Below are 17,124 nucleotides of genomic sequence, written 5' to 3' on the forward strand. Positions count from 1 at the left end.
GCAGTCTGCAGCCCGACCGCTCCACGATGCGCCTCCCTCGCTGAGAGTTGGTTCACGAGGATGTGGGAAAGGGTTGGTTTGGGTTGGGTGTTAGTACTTGGCTTGGCGATGGGTGGGGTGGGCAGCCCTCTGAGGAGGGTCACCCTGCGCCACCTGTCCTGCCGCCCCCAGCCTCTGTCCTTGTCCTCTCCTGGACTCTGGACCCCCATCCCCACCCCGCCGGGAGGCCTACCCATCCACTCCCCACTTTCCAGGCCTAACACTGCTGGGGCGGGCGGGGGGCTTTCTGCAGGACGACCCTGAGAGTGAGGATGTGGAGAGGGGGTCCAAGACCAGCACCCTAAGACTGGACTTCATCGAGGACCCAAACTTCAAGAACAAAGTGAACTATTCCTATGCGGCGGTGCAGATCCCCACGGACATCTACAAAGGCTGTGAGTGCACACCGCGGGCGGCGGGGACGGCCTCCCACCTCTGGACCTGCGAGGTCCCTGGGGCTGTGCCATCTGCCCCGCCCCGCGTCATCTGCTCGTCCCTGAGACGGCATGCAGGCCCAGGCCGAGCCCCAGAACTCGGAGCCTCTCGCCCTGCGCACGCGTGGTCTCCAGCCCGTGTGTACATGTGCAACCACACCATTGTGTGCACACACACGCTGCCCCCACAGGCTGGGCCGAGTCCTCCAGAGCAGCTCTTTGCCACCCTCGCCCTCTCCCCAGGCCCATTCTGAATGGCTACCAGCCATCAGGCAGACACAGGGGCCGGGAAACAGAAGCCACCCCTTGTCCTCAGACACCACCCTGCTCCTCGGTGCCAAGCAAAGGGACGGGACAAGGCTGCCAGCCCAGAGCAGCAGGGGTAGAGGGCCTGGAGAGAGAGTGGTTGAGATCTCAAGCCCCGGAACAGGATAGCTTTGCGTAATGGGGAAAGCAGGTCAGTATAGCTGGATGGATTCGAGTCAGGTAGGAAGAGGAGCTTCCTGACGAACTTGGGAGTTGTAATGAGAGCCGCCAACAGCCAAACCCTGGATGGCACCCACTGGGCCGGGGGTCCTGAGGCAAAGGTCCAGAAAGGAGGGGACCCCCAGCATCCTCCTGGTGACCCCTGTGCCCTCCCGAGCAGCCCTGGGGGAGCGGGGAGGATACTGCGCCCCCAAAGGCCGCCCAGGGACCACCTGCCCGAGCCAGTGGAGGGGCACTATCACAGGCAGGCACGCTAATTAAAACAGGAGCCACACCGCCCTCCCCAGTCACCCCTCACTACCCACACAAATTACATTTTATATGTTTTTTATTTACTGTGTCACTTTTAATTAAATCTGTAATCGCCTGCCTGAGGGGGCATGGTCCCCGTTTCCCAACTCGGCTCGATCTGAGCGCGTGCGCCTGGGTGCGGGTGTGCGTGCGGGCTGAGCGGTGAGCCCTTCTGGTGCAAGCTGTATGCGCCAGGGCGTCCCACGGCGAACGTGCATGTGCGTGTACGTGTATGTGGTCACAGACACCTGCAGGGACACCCCAGTCAGAGGGGCTTCCTGAATGCTCTGCTCTGAAGCCCAGGGATGGGTGAGGGCGCCAGGTGGACGCTCCCGGGGCAGCCAGTCCTGGGCAAACGCTCCGGGGCCTGACTTTCTTTTTCCCTTAAAGAGAAAAATAGAAATTGTTCAACTCACTAAGTTTCTAAATCAGGAACAAGACCGTAACATAGCGTTCAATAGGCAGAGCCAGCGCTGAAATGGGTTTTGTTTTCACATTATGGTCAGGTAAGGGGAGCCACCGGGACGGAGAGGGAGCAGTGGACGAGGGCTGGGCAGCAGGCAGGACACGCGGAGCCCTGGCAGCAGGGAGAGCAGACGGCGGGTGTCTGCTCGGACAGTGGCAAGCCACACCTCTGAGCCCGGCAGCCCCATAATGCCAGTACTTGGGAGGCTGAGACAGAAGGATCACGGGTTCGAGGACAGTCTCAGCGATTTTTTTTTTTTTTTTTTGGTGGTACTGGGGTTCCTGGAAGCCCTTCTACCTCTGGGCTACACTCCCAGACCTATTTTTACATTTTTTTAAATTTGGAAACAGGGTCTCCTAAGCCAGCGCGCGCGGCTGGCTTTGAACCTGCGCGATCCTCCTGTCTCCGCCTCCCAAGCGCGGGGATGACAAGCGTGCCCACCACGCCCGGCAAGTCTCAGCGATTTAGTGAGGCTCTTAGCAACTTAGTGAGACCTTGTTTCCAAATAAGAAATAAAATTGGGCTGGGGGTATAGCTTGGGGGTCAAATGCCTCTGAGTTCAATCCCTAGTACCACAAAAAATAAAAATAAAAAGTATAGCCAGGCGTGGTAGCTCAGGTAATCACGGTACTTGGGAAGGCTAAGACGGGAGGATTGAGGTTCATGGCCAGCCTCAGCTACTTAGGCCCTCCGCAACGTAGTGAGACCCTGCTTCAAAATAAAGAATAAAAAATTGGGCTCGGGGTATAGCTTGGAGGTAGAATGTCCCTGGGTTCCGTCCCCAGCACCGCAAAAAAAATAAATAAGTAAATAAGTAAAAAATAAAATGAGCTGGGGGTCTAGCTCAGAGGTAGAACACCCCTGGGTATGATCCCAGTATGAGTGAGTGAACTAATGAATTAATGAATGAGTGAGTGACCACTGCAGCTGCCGTGGAAAGAGCCCAGCCTCTGGCAGGCCGCCCTGGAGCCCTCTTGGACGACTGGTGGGAATCACAGGGCAAGGTGGAGGGAGACGGGCCGGTCCTAGGGCGGAGGGAGGCACAGAAGCAGCTGTGTGCCCTGGGTTTCCTGAGCGCCACAGGTGGGAACCTTCACAAGGAGCGCTTGAGCCCAGGCGCACTTGAACAGACTGAGGGCCACAGGGGAGGCCAGTCAGGTGGAGGAGCCTTGCTCGGTGGGGTGGGGATGGGCCACACGTGTGCAGCAACAGGGGCGGTGGTGACAGGTGGTAGGGGTCATGAGCAGGACCCACCGGGGACCTCCTGTAGGTGCAAAGGGGCATGTGGGTGTGAGCCCGTGCACCCCGTGCCCAGGGAGGCAGGTTTGGGGGTGAGGGGGCTCACGCATCTGGCTGGAAGCCCCGTGGGTAGATGCAGGTTTACCTGCTGGTTGTGTGTGTGCGGGTGCACATTCCTGTGTCAGAGCAGGCCCCTGGCACCGCCCCTGCCCCTCCAGCAGCCCCCGCCTTGCCCTGCCTGCTCCCGGCCCCAGTTGATTAATCATGGAGCCGAGTGGCTTCCAGCTTATCAGGTACCTTAATAGCTGAATAATTCCAGCCCCGTCAGCAGGCCCTTAATTGCTTTCTGTGGCTGTGGCCTGAAGTGCATGCCGAGTGGGTGAGCTCCCGGCGACCCGGGTGTGCTGGAGGGGGGCCCAGCTCACAGCTCCCTGCCACCTGGAGCGCCCCTCCCCAGGAGCGCAGGCCATGGCCGCCCCGGCTGCCCCTGTGGTGGTGACGGGCAGGCTGAGCTGTGCCTTTGACAGCTTGAACCAGGTGAGGAGCAGGAGCTGTGCCCGATGCAGCCCCAGCTGGGCCCTGGGAAAGAAGGGCAGACAGCAGGGGAGACCCTCCAGCCGGGGGTTGAGCGCGTGGAGGCAGGCTGGGCAGGGACGGCCGGAGCTCGCCACCCCAGCCCCTGCTCCCCCTCCAGCCACGGTCATCCTCAACGAGCTGAACTGGACGGAGGCCTTGGAGAATGTGTTCATTGAGAACCGCAGGCAAGACCCCACGCTGCTGTGGCAGGTCTTCGGCAGCGCCACGGGAGTCACCCGCTACTACCCAGGTAGGTGCCAGCCCTCCCGGTCCACCCGGCTCGCCAGCCCTGCATCCCAGGGTGATGGCTTCCCAGCAGGCTGCAGCAATCCCTCTGGCCCCTTCACCTTCTCTCCCACAGCCACCCCATGGCGAGCCCCCAAGAAGATTGACCTGTACGATGTCCGGAGGAGACCCTGGTGAGCGAGCGGGGGGGCTGGGCAGGGAGCCCCTCAGCTCCCCCCCAACATCCAGGCCTTCGAGCAGGGGAGCAGGGCGCAGCCAGCTCTATCCAATTTTCATTTCACACATCATTGCCACTGGAAAATGGATCCCATCACCCAGACAGGCCTCCCAGCTGCCTCTGCCTTCCCACCCCCACCCCCACCCCGTAGGACTGAGCGATCGCGATCGCACCAGTGGGGGTGGTCCCAAGAGTGGATGCCGCCCCTCCCCACCCACCTGAGCCTGCGCCTGCTCTGTGCTCCCTCCCCAGCACCTCCTGGCCCTTCTTCCCCGCTCAGTCCCCTATCAGGTTGACCGCCCTTTTGGGGCCTCCACCCCCGAGCAGAGGACCCAGCAGCTCTGAGGCCGGGCTCTGCCTCCTGCGCCACTGTGGATCACCAGCTCCCCACGGGCCGGGGGGGTGGGGGCAGAGCTGCTTGCGGAGGGGCGCCATCACTCCTGTCAAAGGCAGGCACTGTCTGTTTGCTAAGCAGGGTCTCCCCGGTGCCCTGGCCGTCTGGCCCATGCAGTGTGCGCTCAGCAGAATCGCTTGAATCAATATGTGGGTAAAGGAGCTGGGCGTGGGCGCACGCTCGTGATCCCAGCACTTGGGAGGCTGAGACAGGAGGATCGTGGTTCACAGCCAGCCTCAGCTGCTTAGTGAGGCCCTCTGCAACTCAGTGAGACTCTGTTTCAAAATAAAGAAGAAAAAATAGGGCTGGGGATGTAGGTCGGAGGTAGAATGCCCCTGGATTCCATCCCTAGTACCAGGGGGTAAAAAGGTAGGTAAAGGAAGGCCTCACCTTCCGGCAGGGCTGGCCCTAACCACGGCTTCCCCTGGACAGGTACATCCAGGGGGCCTCGTCACCCAAGGACATGGTGATCATCGTGGACGTGTGAGTGCAGCGGGCAGGCCGGGTGGGCTGGGGATGGACTCATCACCGGGAGAGACGGGCAGGAGCTGCCTGAGGCCGCCCACTTGGCCAGCCCCTGCCTGACCCCCAGGAGCGGCAGCGTGAGCGGCCTGACGCTGAAGCTGATGAAGACGTCCGTCTGCGAGATGCTGGACACGCTCTCGGACGACGACTACGTGAACGTGGCTTCGGTGAGCACCGTGGCAGCAGGTGGCGGGAGCGGGTCGCTCCAGCCCCGGGCAACAGCTGTGCGCCCTGGCCAGCCGAGGCCGCTCACCACCCACTGTCCCCTCAGTTCAACGAGAAGGCGCAGCCCGTGTCCTGCTTCACGCACCTGGTGCAGGCCAACGTGCGGAACAAGAAGGTGTTCAAGGAGGCGGTGCAGGGCATGGTGGCCAAGGGCACCACGGGCTACAAGGCCGGCTTCGAGTATGCCTTCGACCAGCTGCAGAACGTGAGCACCGCGGGTGGGCGGCTGGGAGCAGGCCGGGCGGGCGCGATGACCGGGAACCGAGGTGGATGGCCTGGTTAGCACGCCGGGCAGCCTGGACGGAGCACACCATCTGCCGTGGGGAGGAGGGAGGCCGCCCTGCCGGGGAGGGCGCAGACCCACCTGACTCCGCCCGCCCCGCCCAGTCCAACATCACGCGCGCCAACTGCAACAAGATGATCATGATGTTCACCGACGGCGGGGAGGACCGCGTGCAGGACGTCTTTGAGAAGTACAACTGGCCCAACCGGACGGTGAGGCGCAGCCCGGCGGGCCGGCCGCGGGGGCCCCCCGAGGCTGCGGCAGTAACCCCAGCCCCCGCAGGTCCGCGTGTTCACCTTCTCCGTGGGGCAGCACAACTATGACGTCACCCCCCTGCAGTGGATGGCCTGCACCAACAAAGGTACCCAGCTGTCACGCCAGGGCCGGCGCGTGCTCTGCCCCAGCTGTCCACACGCCCGTCTGTCCATCCTCCCACACGTACGGCTGTGCGTTGCTCAGGCGCGTGCTCTGCCCCAGCTGTCCACACGCCCGTCTGTCCATCCTCCCACACGTACGGCTGTGCGTTGCTCTGCCTATCTGGTGAGCTAGCCTGTGCATCGACCAAACATCGTCCTGCCCATCTGGCTGGCTGTCCCTCGTCCGTCTGTCGGCCATCTTGTCTGCTCCTGTGTCTATCCGCTGATCAGTCCGTCTCTCTGTGCACTTGGGCACTCTGAATGTCTCTGCCATCCAGAAGGAGGGATTCAGGCTCATCCCCCTGGCCACCCGCCCTGCTGCTCTCTAGTCCCTGCGCTCGCCCCCTCCATAGTATCTGTCCCAGGGACAGGAATGGCAGGGGCCACAGAGGGATATGAGTTCAGGGGAGGTGACACCCAAGAGAATGGGCCTGAAGGAGGCCGCGGGCGTCCGCGGGAGCAGGCCCCAGCCCCACTGCTGCCTCCCCTCCCTCCACAGGTTACTATTTTGAGATCCCTTCCATTGGAGCCATCCGCATCAACACACAGGTGAGGCTGAGGGAGGCCGCTCCTCTCTCCCCGGCCCTCACTGGGCTGCTGCGGGCCAAGAGCGCCCCCTGGTGGCGCTTGGGGGCACAGTCCCAACGCAGGGGCAGAAGACCCTGGGAGAGTGCCCCTGACCTGTGCGGCCCCCTCCCCAGGAATATCTAGACGTGTTGGGCAGGCCCATGGTGCTGGCAGGCAAGGAGGCCAAGCAGGTGCAGTGGACCAACGTGTATGAGGATGCTCTGGTAAGACCTCTGGGCAGGGAGGGGCCGGGCAGTCTCCCCCAAGGATGAAGTGCTCAGGACCACTGAAGGCCACTTATGGGGGCCAAGCAAGCAGAGGAGAAAGAGTGGCGGTCTGTGCCCGAGCCCTGTGGGCAGGGCTGGCCGCAGGAGACCCCATCCTCTTCCTCTCCCTCCAGGGACTGGGGCTGGTGGTAACTGGGACCCTCCCTGTTTTCAACCTGACCCAAGATGGCACTGGGGAAAAGAAGGTGAGGTCCCCACTGGGGAGGGTCGGGCGTGCCTGAGGCGCGGGCACGTTGGGGACGCTCCCGATGGGTCTGGTGGTGTAGAGCGGGCCTCCAAACTGGACAGCTGAACGGGGCCGCTTGAGGCTTGGGCGTGGGGGCTCGGGCAGGGACTCCCCATGGAGCCCATCCCAGACCCCTGTACTATTGCTTCCAGAACCAGCTGATCCTCGGGGTGATGGGCATCGACGTGGCTCTGAACGACATCAGGAGGCTGACTCCCAACTACACGGTGAGTGCCCGCCTGCCGCCAGTGGCACGGGCTGGGCTCAGCAGACACCCATGGGGATCGCGGCCCTGCTTGGAGACCTCTGGGTTCAGGGCATCGGGGAAGGCTTCCTGAGGAGGTGACCTTGGCCTAGAGCTGGGGTTGGCAGACTTTCCGTAAAGGGCCAGGCTGTGAGTGTTTTGGGCTTTGCTGGCCTGGACCCCCACTTCATACCCTGCCACAGGCAGGCAGGCGTGTGGGCGGAGCTGCCCCCTCACAGTCCTGCTCATGGACCCGATTTGTGCATCTCAGGTCACCTTCACTCATCATGAAATAAGATTTGTTTCATTTTATTTTCAACCATTTAAAAAACATAAAAACAGCCGGGCGTGGTGGCGCACGCTTGTAATCCCCGCGCTTGGGAGGCAGAGACAGGAGGATCACACAGGTTCGAAGCCAGCCATGCGCGCTGGCTTAGGAGACCCTGTTTCCAAAATGAAAATGTAAAAATATGTAAAAATAGGTCTGGGAGTGTAGCCCGGAGGTAGAAGGGCTTCCAGGAACCCCAGTACCAGAAAAAAAACAACATAAAAACAAGTTGTGGCGCATGCCTATAATCCCACCGCTTGGGAGGCTGAGGCAGGAGGATCGAGGTTTGCGGGCAGCCTCCAGCTACTCAGTGAAGCCCTCTGCAACTTAGTGAGACCTTGTTTCAAAATAAAGAATAAAAAAAAAATAGGGCTGGGGGTATAGCTCAGAGGTAGAATGCCCCTGGGTTCCATCCCCAGTGCCAAAAAAAACAAAAAAAAAAAAACACACAACAACATAAAAACAGGTCCTGGTGCATGTTTATAATCCCGGCATTCGGGAAGCTGACACAGGAGGAACCCGGTTCGAGGCCAGTCTCAGCTACTTAGGGAGGCCCTCTGCAACTCAGTGAGACCCTGTTTCAAAATAAAGAATTAAAAAAATAGGGCTGTGGGTGTAGCTCAGAGGTAGAATGCCCCCTGGGTTCCATCCTCAGTACTGCAAAAAATAAAAACTAAAAATAAGAAACATAAAAACTAGCCACAGCAGTGGCACATACCTGTAAGCCCAGTACCTGGGAGGATAAGGGTCACAAATCTGCAGCCAGCTTCAGCAACTCAGCAAAGCCTTCTGCAATTTGAGACCCTGTCTCAAAACTCAAAATATAAAATAGGGCTGGGTATAGCTCAGAGGTAGAATGCCCCTGGGTTCAATACCCAGTACCACAAAAGAAATTATAATAAATAAAAACTGCAAGCCGGGCGTGGTGGCGCATGCTGTAATCCCCGCGCTTGGGAGGCGGAAACAGGAGGATCGCACGGGTTCGAAGCCAGCCTCAGCTACTTGGTGAGGCTCTCAGCAACTTAGTGAGACCCTGTTTCCAAATAAAATAGAAAAAAGGCCTGGGAGTATAGCCCGGAGGTAGAAAGCCTCTGGGTTCCACCCCCAGTACCACCAAAAATAAATAAATTAAATAAATAAATAAATAAATAAATAAATAAATAAATACTGCTGGGTAAAGTGGCATATACCTGTAATCCCAGTACTTGGGAAACTGAGACAGGAGGATCGCAGGTTAGCGAGGTCCTTTGCAACTGAGTGAGACCCTGTTTCAAAAATAAAAACACAAGCCGGGCGTGGTGGCACAGGCCTGTAATCCCAGTATTCGGGAGGCTGAGACAGGAGGATCGCAGTTTAAAGACAGCCTCAGCTACTTAGTGAGGCCCTCCGCAACTCAGTGAGACCCTGTTTCAAAATAATAAAAAATAGGGCAGGGGGCATAGCTTGGAGGTCAAGTAGCTCGGAGGTAAAAATGCCCCTGGGTTCCATCCCCAGTACTGCAATTATTTCACAAATAAAAAAAATAAAAAGGGCTGGGGATGTAGTTCAAAGGTAGAATGTCCCTAGGTCCAATTCCCAGTACCACAAAAAAAAGTGTTGGGCTGGGGATATAGCTCAAATGTAGAACATCCCTGGGTTCAATCCCCAGAAAAGCATGTAGGTATGCAAACATACCCATAAAAGCTATTCTTAGCCAGGCGTGGTGGCGCACGCTTATAATCCCAGCGCTTGGGAGGCCAAGACAGGAGGATCGCACAGGTTCGAAGCCAGTCTCAACTACGTAGGTTCTCAGCAACTTAGTGAGACCCTGTTTCAAAATAGAGTATAAAATAGGTCTGAGAGTGTAGCCCGGAGGTAGAAAAGCCCCTGGGTTCCACCCCCAGTAACACAGAAATAAATAAATAAATAAATAAATAAATAAATAAATAAATAAAATTTTTAAATGCTGTTAAAAGCTATTCTTAGGCCGGGCATGGTGGCGCATGCTTGTAATCCCCGTGCTTGGGAGGCCGAGACAGGAGGATCACACAGGTTCAAAGCCAGCCGCGCTGGCCTAAGAGACCCTGTTTCAAAAATATAAAATAGGTCTGGGAGTGTAGCCCGGAGGTAGAAGGGCTTCCAGGAACCTCAGTACCACAAAAAAAAAAAAAAAAAAAAAAAAGCTATTCTTAGCCTAAAGGCATGAAGTGTCAGGCTGCAGGGCAGACTCAGCCCCTGACCTGGGCTGGGGTGTCCTGTGTAGAAAGGAGGGAAAGCAGCCGGACGCTGAGCTTAGTCCTGCGGGTGGAGGAAGATGGTGTGGGAGGGCAGGGGGCCTCCCGCTAGCCCAGGGTGGGCCAGGGCCGTGGCCGGGCCGAGGTGGGGCTGCAGGACAGCACTCTTGAGCCCGAGCCCTGTGAAGCCCTGCTTGGCCCTGGGCCGGCCTCCAGGAGCCAGAGGTCAGAGGTAAGGGCTGGGGCCAGGCCCCTCGCCTGGGAGGGGAGCCCAGGCCCGGATCCTCGCCCAGTAACGGCACGCAGTGGCGGCTGGGACAGCAGCAGAACAAACACGCAGCCAGGCAGAGCCCCCACACACAGGCGGGCAGCACCTCACGGTGGCAGGCAGGATGGGGAAGCCGGAGCCCAGGGGGTCCCTGCCAGCCCGCTGGGCCCTGAGCCTTCACTCTGCACCCCCAGCTTGGCGCCAACGGCTACGTGTTCGCCATTGACCTCAACGGCTACGTGCTTCTGCACCCCAACCTCAGGCCGCAGGTGAGTGGGGGGGGTCCCCGCAGCCCGTCGGCCTGGGCTGGGACTCCCGGCGTGCTCCCCCCGCAGACCCCCAGCTTCCGGGAGCCTGTGACCCTGGACTTCCTGGACGCGGAGCTGGAGGACGAGAACAAGGCAGAGGTGAGGCGGGCAGCCCTGGGCGCGGGCGGCTGCTCGCGCTCACAACACTCACGGCCGGCCCTTCCAGATCCGCCGGAGCATGATTGACGGCCACAAGGGCCACCGGCAGATCAGAACGCTGGTCAAGTCCCTGGACGAGGTGAGGGGGGGCCGGGAGGGGGGCCTCCCGCCCTGGCCCACCAGCCGCCAGCCGGCTGACGCTGCCTCCTCCCCAGAGGTACATAGACGAGGTGGTCCGGAACTACACCTGGGTGCCCATAAGGAGCACCAACTACAGGTGAGCGGGTGGGCGGGCGGCCCCTGCACCCCACCACCCTCCTGTCACCCCACCTGGAGGGCGCCCCGGGCCCACGCCGGGGGTGGCACCTCGGAGCAGGGGCGCCCTTACACACAGGCCCGGCACAGCAGCAGCTCTGAGGGCCTGGGCAGGCAGGTGCGGGGAGGCTGGGGCGGGTGGGATGGGGATTTGTTTGGGGGCCCGAGGAAGTGGGGGAGTGGAGGCCCAGACCGTGTAGCCGCTGACCCCTAGATCATGAATCGCCATGCCGGGGGTGGGGGCTTTTGGGGGAGGGGTGCCCGCGTGGCCCACCTCTCCCCTCCCTCCTCCCCAGCCTGGGGCTGGTGCTCCCATCCTACAGCACCTTCTACCTCCAAGCCAACCTCAGCGACCAGATCCTGCAGGTCAAGTGTAAGTGGCCCAGCCCTGCCTGTGCCCTGCACCCTGCCCGCCCGCCCTGGCCGGCCCCAGGCAGCAGAGCCAGCCGGCCGAGGCGCCCCGCCCAGTCTGCCCCGACCGCTGCCCGCCCGCAGGCCAGGCCGCCGCCTCCAGAGCCTGGACATCTGCATGCGCGCCTTTCTCCCATTTGGTTCCAGAACATTCTCTCATGGTTTCCGTTGAGGTTTCTGTTTTTGGTTTCTCCTACTCCGTGTCTTCCCTCCTCAGCCTGCCTGCCCTGACACCCCTGGGGGCTGCACCCTTGGAAGACACCCCTCCCTCCCTGCTCCTCTCCCCCACCCTGGGGCACCACCCCAGGGTCTCTGCCCTCTGCCCGCCCCCACTCAGGTCACTCCCCCAGCCCCCACTCCCCCTCCTCCTTCCTGCCTCCCCCTGGATCCTCCCTCTCACCTTTGCCTCCCAGCTCCCTCCACCGCTCCCACATCCCTTCGCTCCCAGCCCAGTGCCGCCTCCCCCCTCCCCCTGCTCCCCCTGCTCCCCTCCTGCTCCCGTTTCCACCCCTCCTCCCCTCCCCCTCCTCCTGCTCCTCCTCCTCCCCTGCTCTCCCTCCTCACCTCTCTCCCTCTTCCCTCTCCCCTGTTCTCCCCTCCTGCTCCCCCTCCTCCCTGCCTGCTCACCCTCCTCCCCCACTCCCCCTCCTCTCCTTTCCAAACTCCTCCCCTGCTCCCCCTCCTCCCCCACTGCCCCTCCTCTCTTCCCTCCTCCCCCATCACCCTCCTCCCCGTCCACCTCCTCTCTTTTCCCTCTTCCCCCTCCTCTCCCTCCTCCTCCTCCGCTCCCCCTCCTCCCCTGCTCCCCCTCCTCTCTTTTCCCTCCTTACTGCTCCTCCTCCTCCCCCGCTCCCCTCCTCTCCTTTCCCTCCTCCTCCCCTGCTCCCCCTCCTCCCCCACTGCCCCTCCTCTCCTTTCCCTCCTCCTCCCCTGCTCCCCCTCTTCCCCTGCTCCCCCTCCTCCCCCGCTCCCCCTCCTCTCCTTTCCCTCCTCCCCCTCCTCTCCCTCCTCCTCCTCTGCTCCCCCTCCTCCCCTGCTCCCCCTCCTCTCTTTTCCCTCCTTACTGCTCCTCCTCCTCCCCCGCTCCCCTCCTCTCCTTTCCCTCCTCCTCCCCTGCTCCCCCTCTTCCCCTGCTCCCCCTCCTCCCCTTTTCCTCCTCCCCTGCTCCCCTCCTCTCACACCCTCAGTCCTCCCTTCCCTCTCAGCTCCTCAGCTCCTGGCTGCGGCCCTGTCTCCCCCTCCTCCTTCCCGCTCTCCTTCCCGCGTCCCCTCCTCCTGCAGCCCTCTGCCTGCGCCCTGCATGCTGGCTCACCCTGGGCCTCTGGAGAGGCCGGGGCTCAGGCTGGCCCAGGTCACCGGGAGGGAGGCTGGGGCTCCGGCCCCCGGGCGCCCCACCTGCCTGGCGACTGGGGCTCCCCCTTAGTTCTCTTGCTCTCTCTCTTTCTCTCTCATGTCGTTTTTTGCAAGAAGTTTCCTTTCGGTATGATGATGAGACACAATATTTTCATTCAAACAGCCATTGAATAAAATATTGTCTGTGCCCTCCCTCCCCTCCCCCTTTTCGTTTGTTTTTGTGTTTGTGTTTTGTTTTCCTCGCTTTCTCTCTTGGTGGACTGTCCCAGTGCCAATCAGCAAACTGAAGGGCAAGTATATCCAGAACCAGTGCACCCTCCTCTCCCCGCCCGCCCGCCCGCCCGCCCTCACGCCCTGCTTGACCCCCTCCCCGCCCAGGACCACCGCACCTGCCCTCCAGGGCCCCTCTCAGTCCTGGCCTCTGGTCCCTGAGCCCTCTGGAGCCAGGGCCCTTCCCTAGGCTGTCACAGGGCGTTCTCCAGCCTGCTCCGAGGCTCTTCCGTGCTCCCTGTGGGAAGGCGTCTGCCTCCCTCGCCTGTCCCTCCAAGACAACTCAACAGTGGGCACGGGCTGGGGCCTGGCGCCGCCTCCACCCAGCAGGGCAGGGAGCTTGATGCAGGCTCTTGGAAACTAGGGCAGGGCGGGCCTGCAAGGCCCCCGCTGGGGAGCCTTCCCTCCTCTGGTCTCTGGCAGCAGCTTCAGAGGCCAGCCACCCTCCTAAGACGGAAGACAGAAGGGCCCAGAAGCTCTCGTCAGGGCAGCCCTGCCCTCACGCCGGGGCAGAGGGGGCCCCTGGCAGGCACCGGGCTGAGGGAAGAGCCAGGCTGATCCACCATCTTGGGCACTGGCCTTGGTGCTGAAGGCCCTGTGCCCAGCCATCCCCACTGCCCCCAGAGACTACTAAGGACGGCGCCGGCCCCGTGCTAGAGCACCCTGCTCCTGGGGAAGGCCCCTAGGCGAGAACCAGGCGTTCCCTGGAAAATACAGGCAGAGTCCAGGCCCGCAGACCTGGCCAGGCACGGAATGGGATCTGTCTGGACCCCAGGGAAGGACTTGGAGGAAACCAGGTCCAGTGTAAAGAAAAAGATGCTGGCACTCCAAAGTGCCCAAGCCAAAGAGACTTCTGGAAAGGTGGGTGGTGAGCCCCAGGCCCTGGCAGAGAACAAGGAGAGCCCAGGGGCAGTCCACAGAGGTCTTTGCCCCTGCCCAAACAGAGCTGCCCTCCAGGGGACCTGGCAGATAGGCACGGAGGGCCACAGGGGCGCCCCTGGCCTGAAACAGGAGCTCCAAGACACCCCAGGGGCCCAACTAGCCTAGTCCAGCAGAGAGAATACAGCGCCCCCTGGCCTGGGTGCAGGTGGGGTGCCCTACCCCCACTGGCTTGAGTTGTCTTCTCCTGGTCTCCCCATTCCCCCCAGTGACCCCAGAACTGCAGGGCCTGGTAGCCATGACAACCATAGCATAGTCTCCCTCCTCCTCCTTCTCCCTCCTTTTTCTTCCTCCTCCCCCCCCACCCCTTCCCCTCTGGCTTGTGTCCAAACCCTGCCTCACAGTCCTATCAGAAAGGAACAGTCCAACCAGTGACTCCCCAGCCCCTCTGCATACCCCGGAACCTCACAGTGCATCGTGGGAGGATTTGGGCGCAGGGAAAAGCCCTCTCCTGCACAGATAAAGCCACCGCGGTGAAGGAGAGGTCAGGGGGTGGGTGCGGATGGAGGAGAAAGGGCAGCCCAAGAGCGGCCGAGGGCAGAGGGCCCTCCCGGACACAGCAGCGGGGCCGGGCCAGCGGGCAGGAGGGGAGCGGGCCACACAGCCTCAGTGCCCTCCCTGCCATAAGAAGACACACACGCTCTGCACACCCACATTTACACACACGTGCAGCTCAAGAGCCCGGGGCACAGCCCCCAGCCTTCTTCCCTGCTTGCTCTGAGCCCAGACACGTCCTAGGACGGAAGGAGGCCCTGACCTTCCCCGCCTGCCTGCCCCTAGCGGAGCGCGCACAGCTTCCAGCAACACCCACTCCCCTCAATTGGCGTAGGACGGTCCCCCGCACCCTGAGGTCTCCCCTCACCCAGCACCCTGTCCCAGGGAGCCCCCAGCCCACCACGATGCACTGAAGCCCACCCCGCTGCCTCGCCGTCTCTGGTTGGACTGTCTGTGCCCGTGAGAGACCCCCCCGGTTTGGCCATGTTGATGCCTGACACAGCAAAAGCGAGACCAAAACGCAGCCGCTGCGGCAAGGAAAGAGAGATGGAAGGGACCGCAGCCAAGGCCGTTCCTTCCTGAAGTCTCTCAGGCCGAGGAAGCTCAGCATGCGGGGTTTTCCGTTCTGGATCTGATAAGAGCAAGACTGGCGCCTCCCCAGACCATGCATATATATAGCGGCGTGTATATATATGTGTGTGTGTGTGTCCGTGTATATGTGCTATACAGCTGTATGGGAGCATATACAACCACGCCAAGGGACTCACTGCCGACAGGACCAGGCCCGGCAACATTGGCTATAACTGCCCCTCCTGCCATGCGTCTCCACAGGCCCCGCCCTCCCGTCCCTCCTCTCTGGCTCAAACCTGACCGTGGAAGTGGCGGGTCCCTCTCTGCTGGTGTCTCCTCCCTGCCCCTCCGGCCCCCCAGCTCTGAGCTCCCTGGCCTCCAGCCTCCCCAGCCCCCGCCGGATAACCCCCCGTTTCTGTTGCAGATTTTGAGTTCCTGCTCCCCAGCAGCTTTGAGTCTGAAGGACATGTGTTCATTGCTCCCAGGTAGCTTGTGTGTGGCCTTGCTGAGGTCCCCACCGCCCGGCCCACCTCCCGCACTGCCGCCTGGAGCTGTGTGTCTGTCCTGTGCAGTGTCGCCCCCCATACATAGCCCGGTATGTGTGGCTGTCCGCATACCCAGGCCATGTAGCCACACCAGGCAGCAATGGCCCCACAGCCACCCCGAGCCCCGCCTGGCCTCCCAGCCCCCAGGAGGGACAGCCCGGCTGGCGGCTGCTGCTCTGGCTTGTGGTGCGCTGCCCCGCACCCACTCTGTCCTGTGTCGGTCAGTGTCTGTGTAGGTCTTGGGGCCGAGCCAGCCAGAGCCCCTGTGGACGGTGCCGGCAGTGCCGAGTCAGTGGGGGCTCGCTGAGGAGGAGGGTGGGGGGCCGTCCCCAGAGTGCATACCAGTGTGCGCGCATCCTCACGCGCACACCCTCCACCTCCAGCCACATCCGAGGCTGCCGGGGCCCTGGCGGTGACCCAGGTGGTGGATGGAGGCAGGTGGGTGCGGTGGAGCCCTGCGGCACTCCCAGGCACCCCCAGGGGCTCTGGGCGCTCCTGACATCCGTGTGGACACACGTGTGTGCATGCACCGGCCCCTCCGTAACTCTGTGTAGATGTGCGTTGTGTTTGTGTCATCGTGTATGTGTGTAAGAGCCCAGTGTACGTGTGGGTGGGCTCTGGGCACCAGTGATTGGGTACGTGTGGCCCGTGTGGCCCTTAGGAAGCTCCTGAGGGGAAGGACCAGTTGGCTCTTGTTAGCTTCCTGCCTTTGGCTTGGGAGAGCTCAGTGGATACGTGTTGGAGAGCCGGGCGTAGCAGGGAGCACCTATAATCCCAGCATTTGGGAGGCTGAGACAGGAGGATCATGGTCATTTATTTAGCAAGACCCTATTTGATGATAAAAATACATAAAGCCAGGCATGATGGCACATGCTTATAATCCCAGCATTTGGGAGGCTGAGACAGGAGGATCACGGTTCACAGCCAGTCTCAGCTACTTAGTGAGACCCTTTACAACTCAGCGAGACCCTGTTTCAAAATAAAGAATAAAAAATAGGGTTGAAAATATAGCTCAGAGGTAGACTGACCCTGGGTTCCATCCCCAGTACTGGAAAAAAAAATAAATAAAAAGGGCTGGAGCCAGGTGCAATTGCACACGCTTGCAACCCCAGCATTTGGGAGGCCGAGCCAAAAGGATCGCAGTTCATGGGCAGCCTCAGCTACCGAGGGAGGTCCTTTGCAACTCAGTGAGACCCTGTCTCAAAATAAAGAATAATAGCCAGGCGTGATGGTGCACGCTTGTAATCCCAGCATTTGGGAAGCTGACACCGGAGGATCGCAGTTTACAGACAGCCTCAGCTACTTGGTGAGGCCCTCTGCAACTTAGACCCTGTTTTAAAATAAAGAGTAAAAACTAGGGCAGGGGTGTAGCTCAGAGACAGAATGCTCCTGGGTTCCATCCCTGTTACTGCAAAGATAAATAAAAATAAATAAATAAAAATAGACCTGGGAGTGTAGGTCAGAGGTAGAATGTCCCAGGGTTCTATCCTCAGTACTGAGAGAAAAAGGGGGGGCCTGAGGTGAGCCAAGTATGGTGGTACATACCTGTGACCCCATTATTTGGGAGGCTGAGACAGGAGGATCACAGCCAGCCTCAGCAATATAGTAAGGTTCTCTGCAACTAAATGAGACCCTATTTCCAAATCGAAAAATATAAAATAGGTCTGGAGTTGTAGCTCAGAGGTAAGAGGCCCTTGGGTTCCATCCCAGTACCACAAAAATAAAGTATAGCTCAGAAGCAGAATGCCCCTGGATTCAATCCCCAGGACCACCAAAATAAAGGGGGGCTGAGGTCTAGCTCCAAGTAGGAATGCCTCAGTACCCGCACACACACAAAATTCCTAGCCGG

General features: G+C 60.6%; 1 protein-coding gene across 1 annotated transcript in view; it reads left to right on the top strand.

Annotated features, from left to right (window-relative positions):
• CACNA2D2 (calcium voltage-gated channel auxiliary subunit alpha2delta 2) overlaps nt 1–17,124 on the top strand; it is a gene marked incomplete at its 3' end in the record, with an annotated part of 126,383 nt that overhangs the window by 103,208 nt on the left and 6,051 nt on the right. Inside the window, exons 6-23 of the mRNA XM_080696633.1 lie at nt 293–434; nt 3,650–3,781; nt 3,893–3,950; nt 4,821–4,871; nt 4,981–5,080; nt 5,185–5,343; nt 5,526–5,633; nt 5,704–5,782; nt 6,337–6,386; nt 6,539–6,628; nt 6,805–6,876; nt 7,070–7,144; nt 10,165–10,239; nt 10,306–10,377; nt 10,445–10,516; nt 10,593–10,654; nt 10,989–11,065; nt 15,155–15,215. Of these exons, the coding sequence (XP_080552759.1) occupies nt 293–434; nt 3,650–3,781; nt 3,893–3,950; nt 4,821–4,871; nt 4,981–5,080; nt 5,185–5,343; nt 5,526–5,633; nt 5,704–5,782; nt 6,337–6,386; nt 6,539–6,628; nt 6,805–6,876; nt 7,070–7,144; nt 10,165–10,239; nt 10,306–10,377; nt 10,445–10,516; nt 10,593–10,654; nt 10,989–11,065; nt 15,155–15,215 (1,535 nt within the window). The remainder of the gene's footprint in view (nt 1–292; nt 435–3,649; nt 3,782–3,892; nt 3,951–4,820; nt 4,872–4,980; nt 5,081–5,184; nt 5,344–5,525; nt 5,634–5,703; nt 5,783–6,336; nt 6,387–6,538; nt 6,629–6,804; nt 6,877–7,069; nt 7,145–10,164; nt 10,240–10,305; nt 10,378–10,444; nt 10,517–10,592; nt 10,655–10,988; nt 11,066–15,154; nt 15,216–17,124) is intronic.

Source organism: Muscardinus avellanarius, assembly GCF_963383645.1.
Source record: "Muscardinus avellanarius genome assembly, chromosome: 5".
Classification (NCBI taxonomy): domain Eukaryota; kingdom Metazoa; phylum Chordata; class Mammalia; order Rodentia; family Gliridae; genus Muscardinus; species Muscardinus avellanarius.